Raw genomic sequence first — 10826 nt, 5'->3', positions numbered from 1 at the left:
TGTTATAGACCCCCCTCAGCCCCCAGCTGTGCCCTGGACACCATATGTGAATTGATTGCCCCCATCTATCTTCAGAGTTCGTACTGTTAGGTGACCTACACTGGGATATGCTTAACACCCTGGCCGTCCTACAATCTAAGCTAGATGCCTCAATCTCACCCAAGTTATCAAGGAACCTACCAGGTACAACCCTAAATATGTAACCATGGGTACCCTCATTTTATTTTATTTATTTTACCTTTATTTAACTAGGCAAGTCAGTTAAGAACAAATTCTTATTTTCAATGACAGCCTAGGAACAGTGGGTTAACTGCCTGTTCAGGGGCAGAACGACAGATTTGTACCTTGTCAGCTCAGGGATTTGAACTTGCAACCTCCCGGTTGCTAGTCCACCGCTCTAACCACTAGGCTACCCTGCCGCCCCATCCTGACCAACTTGCCCTCTAAATTCACCTCCGCTGTCTTCAACCAGGATCTCAGCGATCACTGCCTCTTTGCCTGCGTCCGTAATAGGTCCGCGGTCAAACGACCACCCCTCATCACTGTCAAACGCTCCCTAAAACACTTCAGCAAGCAGGCCTTTCTAATTGACCTGGCCCGGGTATCCTGGACGGATATTGACTTCATCCCGTCAGTAGAGGTTGCTCTAAGCATGCCCCGTTCAAAAAATGTAGAACTAAGAACAGATGTAGCCCTTGGTTCACCCCAGACTTGACTGCCCTTGACCAGCACAAAAACATCCTGTGGCATTCTGCATTAGCATTGAATATCCCCCGCGATATGCAACTTTTCATGGAATTCAGGAACCAATACACAGTCAGTTAGGAAAGCTAAGGCTAGCTTTTTTAAACAGGAATTTTCATCCTGTAGCACTAATTCCAAAAAGTTTGGGGACACTGAAAAGTCCATGGAGAATAGGAGCACCTCCTCCCAGCTGCCCACTGCACTGAGGCTAGGAAACACTGTCACCACCGATAAATCCATGATACTCGAGAATTTCAACAAGCATTTTTCTACGGCTGGCCATGCTTTCCACCTGGCTACCCCTACCCCGGCCAACAGCTCTGCACTCCCTGCAGCAACTTGTCCCCCCCCCTTGTCCTTCCCCCAAATCCAGACAGCAGGCCCCAATCCGGGGCCCGCAACGGGGGTCCCCAATCCGGGGCATGCAGCGAGGGTCCCCAGTCCGGGGCCCACAGCAAGGGTCCCCAGTCCGGGTCCCGCAGCGAGGGTCCCCAGTCCGGGGCCCGCAACAAGGGTCCCCAGTCCGGGGTCGGTGACGAAGATCCCCGCACCAGAGGCGCCACCAAAGTAGGGTGAGCCAGAGGTGGAGCGGGGTCTACGTCCCGCACCAGAGCCACCACTGCAGATAGATGCCCACCCGGACCCTCCCCTATAGGTTCAGGTTTTGCGGCAGAGTCCGCACCTTTGGGGGGGGGGGGGGTACTGTCACGCCCTGACCTTAGAGAGCCTTTTTATCTCTATTTGGTTTGATCAGGGTGTGATTTGGGTGGGCATTCTATGTTCTTTATTTCTAGGTTTTGTGTTTCTATGTTTTGGCCGGGTATGGTTATCAATCATGGACAGCTGTCTATCGTTGTCTCTGATTGGGAATCATACTTAGGCCGCCTGTTTTGCCACCTTAGGTTGTGGGATGTTGTTATTTGTTAGCCCTGTGTAGCCTTCAGAACGTGTCGTTCGTTGCTCTTTTGTTGTTTTGTTTGGTGTTCAGATTAAATAAAGTATCATGAACACGTACCATGCTGCACCTTGGTCCACTTCTTCCGACGAGCGTTACAGCTGGTGATTCTCTGATCCACCTTTACGCAGACGACACCATTCTGTATACATCTGGCCCTTCTTTGGAGACTATGTTAACTAACCTCCAAATGAGCTTCAATGCCATACAACACTCCTTCCATGGCATCCAGCTACTTTTAAGTGCTAGTAACTAAATGCATGCTCTTCAACCGATTGCTGCCCACACCCGCTTGCCCGACTAGCATCACTACTCTGGACGGTTCTGACTTAGAATATGTGGAAAACTACAAATACCTAGGTGTCTGCTTAGACTGTAAACTCTCCTTCCAGACACACATTAAGCATCTCCAATCCAAAATCAAACCTGTTTCGCAACAAATTCTCCTTCACTCATGCTGCCAAACATGCCCTTGTAAAACTGACTATCCTACCGATCCTTGACTTTGGCGATGTTATTTACAAAATAGTCTCTAATACTCTACTCAGCAAATTGGATGCAGTCTATCAAAGTGCCATCCGTTTTGTCACCAAAGCCCCATATACTACCCACCACTGCGACTTGTATGCTCTCGTTGGCTGACCCTCGCTTCATATTCGTCGCCAAACCTACTTGATCCAGGCCATCTATAAGTATTTGCTAGTTAAAGGCCTGCCTTATCTCAGCTCACTGGTCACCATAGAAACACCTACCCGTAGCACACGCTCCAGGAGGTATATTTAACTCTTCATCCCCAAAGCCAACACCTCCTTTGGCCACCTTTCCTTCCAGTTCTCTGCTGCCAATGACTGGATTGCAAAAATCCCTGAAGCTGGAGACTTATATCTCCCTCTCTAACTTTAAGCATCAGCTGTCAGAGCAGCTTACCGATCACTGTACCTGTACACAGGCAATCTGTAAATAGCACACCCAACTACCTCATCCCCATATTGTTATTTATCTTTTTGTTCTTTTGCACCCCAATATCTCTACTTGCACATCATCATCTGCACATCTATCACTCCAGTGTTAATGCTAAATTGTTATTATTTCACCTCTATTGCCTATTTCTTGCCTTACCTCCCTAATCTTCTACATTTGCACACGCTGTACATACATGTTTCTATTGTGTTATTGTCTGTACGTTTGTTTATGTGTAATTCTTTGTCATTGTTTTTGTCGCACTGCTTTGCTTTATCTTGGCCAGGTCGCAGTTGCAAATGAGAACTTGTTCTCAACTGGCCTACCTAGTTAAATAAAGGTTAAATAAAAAAATTAAAAAAACAGAACGTTTTTGTGGAAATTACATGGAAACCACGATGATTCAACCAGTTTTTGCCTAGCGGAGCGCTTGCAGTCACAGTTGTTATTCTACCCTCCAAGTCCAATCATTTTGAAAAATCTGAAATCATGTCAATTGTCTTGGTTAACGTAATACAGTAGAGCAGCTAGACAACTTTCTATAGAATCAACACAAAGTGCAGAAGACTGTGTAAATATCACAGCAGTCTAGAGAGGGAAACCTTGAATTTATGAGTTTAATCCAAATGTTAACTCATAATAAACATTTTATTAGACTCAATTCTAACCACAGGAAATGATGACGTACAGATGATATTTCCATATTATAAAAAAACATTAGAATACAGAAACAACATCATCAAGTCACACTTACTGTAGAATTTACTAGATTGAACACATCAACATGCTAATTTATAAAGTGCTTATAAAGTCCCTATAGTAACCAAATGCAACTGTGTCTATCCCCAAAGGCTATCCGGTATCAACAATGACTTGGTGGCTATTTATCTTACAAAAAGTGCAACTGTAGTGGTATTATATACTGTACAAGGTCTTTTTAAGCACCAATGTGACACATTAGAGGATATGTATTGCTTTCTGGGGGTCAAAAATATTGTCTCTTTCACCTCTGAGTTTGTACGTTTATGATCGTGTGTCGCCACTCCCTTATCTCTCCACCCTTCCCTGCCTCTCTTTCCCGTTTCTGATGACCTCTCTCCCTTTAATTCTCTTCCTCTCCTCCTCCAACCGTAACTTCTCCTTCTTCCACAACCAGTCTCCCCCGAGGTAGCCCAGTACATCGTCGGGCCTACCGCGAAGCCCAGGCTGTGGGTGGAGAAGTGCCTGGAAAAGGGAGCAGGCCAGTGGGGTGAAATAGGCAAACTGGGGGGCGACCGGATTGGATTTTTTCTTGTTCAGATTCCGCGTGCCTTCATCCAAACTCATCATGATGTCCTCATCTTTTCCTTCCCCCCATAGGTCTAGTTCGTCATCCTGACCATCTTGATCTTTCTCCTGGTCAAACCACTCTTTGTACTTGATGTACGAGCGGTCGTCGGATGCGGTCTCCGTCCAAGGTAGACTGCCAGTCAGCATGGCGTAGATGAGGATCCCCAAGGCCCAGCAGTCTGTACCGACCTCAACCGACACCCACACCCTCTTGATCTTGTTGTCCAACCCATTTCCCCCATCAGGTTTTGAAGCAGTATTATGTCTACTATCCTCTGACTCCTTTGCTATCTCTGCCTCGGGCGTACAGTAAGCAGAACTGTACCACACACCGGGTACCTTGGTTCCCGTGGCCTTGGCCATGCCAAAGTCGCCTAGTTTGACCCAGCGGCAGGCAGCGTCAACCAGGAAGATGTTCTCGGGCTTGACGTCGCGGTGGACAAAACCCAGTGAGTGGAGGTGGGTTAGGGCACTGCTCAGCTGGGACACGACCCTCTGGACACAATCCTCCTCCACACCCACCTGGGGAAAAGACAGAGGCACAGTTGAACTACATTTCACACTCTTACGGCTCTGTTCAATCAGATCCACTTTAGTTGACATTTGTAGGGTGGGTGTTTTGACAGTGTCGGGAGGTGGAACTGCGTTATAGGTCTCAAATCCACAAGTGGTTCCCGGCATTATACCTGAAGCGTGCATTGCTATTGGCTGCAGTCACATGAACAGAAATCCCATGTAGCCCTGTTTACAAGTTGGAACACTAGAATGTGAGATGTAATCTACACCTCCATTACGATGACAGAAACCCTTATTATTTTATTTCAGGATTTTTCAATTTGAGCGTCATTATTTCTATATAGCCTGCACTTTCTAGTTTTGAATTTCTAATGTGTGGATCGCAAGAGCAGCTGCTCACCAATTTGACATCTCCAATGCAGTTACACCTCCAAAACAGGCATCTGCCATTGCCGGTTAATTCTTGATCTGATTGGATCTAGACCTTAGTTAACAAAAATGCATCCGAGAAAAATGAAACATTTCCCACATATACTATACCTCAGGGACAATGACGTCGTACAGATCACCGAAGAGGCTAGCTTGCTGGGCGAAAACGTAATGTGTGGGGGTGGAGAAGACAATGCCCAGGGCCTTGGTCAGGGACGGGTGGGTGCAGAAGGAGAGGGAGAGGTTATACTCTCGCAAAAAGGAGAAGAGATTTGTGGAATCACGAGGAAAGAACTTCAGAGCCATTGGAGTTCCTTGAGGGAAGGAAGAGAGAGAGAAAAGTGATCAGAACAAAAGAAAGAAATTCTGTAGATATGAGGCCACACAAACTGGGTTTAGGGTTATAACAAACACGTAGTTTACCTCTTTTCCTATGTACAGCCAACATGACCTTCCCGTACGACCCTTCCCCTAACATCTTGACCACCTGGAAGTGGTCCGAGGTCTCCAGTGATGTAAACGACTGGACGGTGAGATGGCACATCTCGTCCAATAACCTTGTGGCCGCCTTTGGAGATGGGAACATAACAGACATCTGTTATGATGCTTGTCGTCATGACGATTTTGGCAGCACTAAACCAGGTATAAACACATCCCTTTATAGCCCTATGACCAGCTCAAAGGCTCTTATTGGACAGTTTTTGGACACCTCCCTATTCAACAAGCCTTTGATTTATCCGTTCAACTGTTTACCTTTTCATTCGCACCAGGCAGGCGATTGTGGGATTTTTTTTATATGACCCCAAGACATCCCATGAATACATAGAGAGCCATGGATATATACATCTCTGAGTGGCATAGCTAGCTCCACAGGGGTAAGCCCGCTCTGGCAGGGGTCCCCTGCCAGAGCGGCATAACCTGAACAGCCTGTAGGGACATGGGCTTAGCACCTTGGTTATGTAACTTTGTGTTGGGGGAAACTGGAGGTGTGTGGTTTGGGATTAAAGTCATACTGCACTGTGCCCAACTTCTGACTACTGCTCAACATGTTAATGAATTACAATAGACAATGCTTAGGAACATTTGGTATCAATAGTGTAAGCATAAAAAGTATAGGGATTGATTAGATATGAATATCAATAAATGTAGCGGGTAAGCATTTTATAATAAATATCATGAACAAGCATTAGTAAACTGTTAATAGGTATTTCATTATCAAAAAAACATATTTATAAGCGTTACAAAGATTCCAATTCATAAGCTTCTATAACGTTTCTAGTAATGAATACAGCCTTTTTTTTACTGTATAAGCATTTCAAATGGCTTAAGCATGAACGTTATTATAAAGTGTTACCAAATAGTACATACTACATAACCAATTTTCCTTATCTAATAACCTGCTGTCTAATATCAACAACACGTTTGATTGCATTTGGTCACATAATGGGGACATCTCACATCGGTATAAGGCACTGCACACAATAATTTAATACAATAAAATGTTATTTTGAAATAATACATTTAGAAAATAAAGGAAGGAAAACTATATTAAGTCAATTTCATAAGAAGTCAGCATGTCTACCTAAACATTGAAGAATGTTGGCTGAATGAAACACATTGTTCATATTTCTTTCTTGGTTGCAGAGGAAAATGGGGTGAACGGATGGCTTACTTACTGTCATTTTGGCTCTGTGGTAGACTTCAGTCTCTTTCACAGTGATATTGTGATGTTCCTCACAGACAAGCTACAGTGAATCTGTATCCCTGCCCACATCGACCAAGTAGTGCACCTTTCAATACCACTTCTACAACACATAGGCTGCACATCAGCTCTTCCAACTATAAGGTAATAGAGTTGCACTAGAGATCTTGTAGAGTAGTTGTCCGTGTCTGTCTTTCTCAGCAGAGGCCGCTCTATCTCTCCTGTTTGTGCCTTTTGATATCTCCAACCCCTACTTTGATCCCTACATTATCTCGCTCCCCTTTTCCTCTCCTCCTGCACTCCTCCCACGTTCTCTCCCTCCCACCGGATTCTCTCCCTCCCACTGGTGCCTTTCCCTCCCTGTTGTGGAGCCCAAGGCCAGTCGAAATGTTGAGTTTGTTCTGTCAATCAACAAATGAATCCCTGTGTCTATCCAAACACTTGTTTAGAATCTCTCCCTTATTCCAACGGCACCTCTCTCTCTCTCTCTTTCACTCACAAACACATAGACAGTGGACACACATTCTCTCTGTCTTTCTCTCTCTCTCTCTTGCTCTCTGTCTCTCTCTCTCTCTCTCTCTCTCTCTCTCCAAGCTTGCTGCATTCGACCTTTGAAGAGGAGCGAGAGAGGACATGCCTGTGCTTAACAAGCGGCTCACACTTATTCACAGGCTTTCAAGTGATTGCCTCTTTTCCTGAGCTTTTCCACCTGTTTTGTGCCTCTTTCTTTCTCTCTCTCCAACTCCCTCAATCCCCTCGTTTGACAAACCGAACAGCTGAAGGAGGTTGCATACCAAAACAGCTTTATAGCGCGATCCTCTCGTACCTTGAGTGCCTGTCAACTCTATTTCCTCCAGCTTGCCAACTATCCAACTATCTCCCCCACCTCCACCCATCCAACCAGCTATTCTGGCCAACATCTTTTCCAACTCCTCCAGCCCCAAGGAGGATCCCTTTCTCTGTGACTAGAATTATCACGCAACTTACACTTGTTCTGTCATTTTAGCTGTGTTAGCAATATTTCATGTGTAGCAATGTTCTGGGTGACACTTCCTTTAAAAGGTACCTTCATAAATACTTATTAACACAATCTTAACCTATACGTAACGAATTCATAAGCAGTTCATAAGCACTAAATAGAACAGTCTGTGACTCAGGTGGCTGGGGTCCCTGTTGATCTTCTTAGCCTTCCTGCGACACATGCTGCTGTGGGTGTCCTTAGAGGGCAGTCAGTATGCACTCACTGGTGCGTTCGGCTGAGCTTACCACCCTCTGTAGCGCCTTGCTGTGAGCAGTGGAGTTGCCAAACCAGGCTGTGATGCAGCTCGACAGTGTGCTCTCGATGGTGCTCCTGTAGAACACTGTGAGGGCCATCGGGGACAGGCAAAATTTCTTCAGCCTCCTGAGGTTGAAGAGTCGCTGTCGTGCTTTCTTCACCACACCTCTTCATCACCGTCCTTGTGGTTTGACCATTTCAGATCCTCTGAGAAGTGTACGCCAAGGAACTTGAAGTTTTTGACCGTATCCACAGCGGCCCCATTGATGGGGATGGGGGCGTGCCCAGCCTGGTTCCTCCTGAAGTCCACAATCAGCTCCTTTGTTTTGCTGACGTTGAGGGAGATGTTGCTTACCTGGCACCAGGCCGTCAGAGTGCCTACCTGTAGGCCGTTGTTGGTAATCAGGCATACTACTGTCGTGTCATCAGCTAACTTGACAATGGTGTTGGACCTATGTGAGGCCACGCAGTCGTGGGTATACAGGGCGTACAGGAGGGGACTGAGGACGAACCCTTGTGGGGCCCCCATGTTGAGGATACGTGTTGAGGAGGAAATGTTCACCACTTGGGGGCAGCCCATCAGGAAGTCCAGGACCCAGTTGCATAGGGAGGAGTTCAGTCCCAGGGCCATGAGCTTTGCGGTGAGCTTCGAGGGCACTATGGTATTGAAGGCCGATCTGTAGTCTATGATCAGCAGGTAGCCTGGCGGGTAGGAGCATTGGGCCAGTAACCGAAAAGTTACTGGCCCAATGGATCTGTCAGGGCGGTAGGTGAATTGGAGAGAGTCGAGTGTGCCAGGGAGGGAGGGAGGAGATGATGTGGTCTTTGACTAGCCTCTCGAAGCACTTCATGATGACAGAAGTGAGTGCTACGGGTCGGTAGTACTGCTATGATAGCATGATGAATGTGTTATGAAGTCATATGTACCATTAAAGGAAGTTACCCAAACAGTATGTCAGTTTACATTGAACGATGTAAAGAAATGCAGGACAACATGGTAATATATCACTGTCTTTAATTTTAGATGGGTAAATCCCATGGATATTATAATGTATTTGCATAAAAAAATATGTGATGCCAGCATCACAAATATAATAGGCTCAGATATGACACACTTGGGTCATAAATAACTATACATTCAGTAAACACAAAACAAAACAGGGTCATAGGCTCAGTCAGATTTAGGGTTAGGATCAGGGTTAACCCTAATTCAAGCACATTCTTCAGCAACAGCACTGTAATAAGGATATAATAAATGACTGTATATTAAAGAAGAGATCTAACATGCTGACTAGACCTGACACGCACATGCGCCATCGCATACATGTTGATTTTGTCCATCCACAACAGATGGGATCAGGACGGGCAGGTTTAAATATCAAAACGAACTTTGAACTACCTATATTAATTTGGGGACAGGTCGAAACGCATGAAACTTTCATGGCCATTTAGCTAGCTAGCTTGCTGTTGCCAGCTAATTTGTCCTGGGATATAAACATTGGGTTGTTATTTTACATGAACTTCTGAAAAGGTCCTCTACTCCGACAATTCATCCACAGATAAAAGAGTAAACCGAATTAGTTTCTAGTAATCTCTCCTCCTCCTCCAGTCTTCTTCTTCTTCTTCTTTGGACTTCATATGGCGGTTGGCAACCAACTTTAAGGTGCATTACCACCACCAACTGGACTGGAGTGTGGACCTTTCAATCACCCACGTGGGTATATGCTCCCTAAAAACCAATGAGGAGATGGGAGAGACGGGACTTGCAGTGCGTTCGCGAGCGTTGCAAAATAAATGTACACACACATGTTATTCAATAATTTCATCCAAACTGCTCATGCGTGTCAACGAGCGTCTGCATAACCAGGTGCTAAAATAGAACTTGGTTTTATTTTTTACGATTGATGCGCTCCAGTCCAGTTGGTGGTGGTAATGCACCTTAAAGTTGGTTGCCAACTGCCATATCAAGTCCAAAGAAGAAGAAGAAGAAGAAGACTGAAGGAGGAGAGATGTTGCTGTTGCTAGTTAATTTGTCCTGTGATATAAACATTGGGTTGTTATTTTACCTGAAATGCACAAGGTCCTCTAATGACTTAATCCACAGATAAAAAGGGTAAACTTAGTTAGTTTCTGGTTTCATGCGTTTCAACCTGTGCCCAAATTAATATACGTAGTTGGTTCAGAGTTCGTTTTGATATTTCAACCTGCGTGTCCTGATTGCGTCTGTTGTAAGTGCGTGCCCGGTCTAGTCAGCATGTAAAAGTTGAGGACCCCTGATTTACGACCACAGGGGGAGGTAAACAGCAATTGACCTTATAGAGTGCATTATGTTTGAAAGAACGACAACATGTAAGCTGAATCTTAGATACTCAAGTCGAACACTTCTCAGTCACAGTAAGTAAGCTTCCCTTGAAAAGTGGCAAAAAATCTTTAGTTAAATTGAAAAAGTTAACAGCGCTTAGGAGAAAGGCATTTGTTGTCGCAAAGAGTGGGAACCTAGGTGGCGGGAACCTTGATGTCAAAGGCCCTGAACCCGTGACTTAAGGAGGACCAGCACTCTGGTAGACCATTGACAGTAGAATCCTAACCGTTCAGGAATCTCGTAGGAGAGGAGGACCACGTCCCAGGTTGTGAGTTGAGTTGGGAAAGAAGGAATGGAAATCTGGGGTAATGGGCACGCGATCTATAATGGAGGGAGAAAGGGGTGGGAAAAGTTAGCATGGTGCCAACTAAGAATGTACTGTTACTGTCAAATATTACATCTTAGCATACCACAGTCAATTATCAAAATCCAAACAGCGTTTTCATATTTGTTATATTATATAGGTTGTTTTTTTTCCCACACAGTGACTAAGCTAAAATGCTTGGGTACATTAATGTTTCTACCACTGACATTAGTCAGCTCTTTTTGTGCC

At 45.2% G+C, this 10826-nt stretch overlaps 1 protein-coding gene across 1 annotated transcript; it reads right to left on the bottom strand.

Annotated features, from left to right (window-relative positions):
• Nucleotides 1-3288: 3288 nt before the first annotated feature.
• si:ch211-171h4.3 (serine/threonine-protein kinase SBK1) lies at nt 3289-7372 on the bottom strand. The gene is made up of 4 exons (XM_021571913.2): nt 6610-7372; nt 5357-5501; nt 5045-5247; nt 3289-4510 (listed from the first exon to the last, which is right to left on the bottom strand). Exons 1-4 carry the CDS (start codon nt 6613-6615, stop codon nt 3707-3709), a joined length of 1158 nt encoding a protein of 385 aa, XP_021427588.1. The 5' UTR covers nt 6616-7372; the 3' UTR covers nt 3289-3706.
• Nucleotides 7373-10826: the final 3454 nt, after the last annotated feature.

This window comes from Oncorhynchus mykiss, chromosome 18 (assembly GCF_013265735.2).
Source record: "Oncorhynchus mykiss isolate Arlee chromosome 18, USDA_OmykA_1.1, whole genome shotgun sequence".
Taxonomy (NCBI): domain Eukaryota; kingdom Metazoa; phylum Chordata; class Actinopteri; order Salmoniformes; family Salmonidae; genus Oncorhynchus; species Oncorhynchus mykiss.
This window is presented reverse-complemented; position numbering and strand designations above follow the sequence as displayed.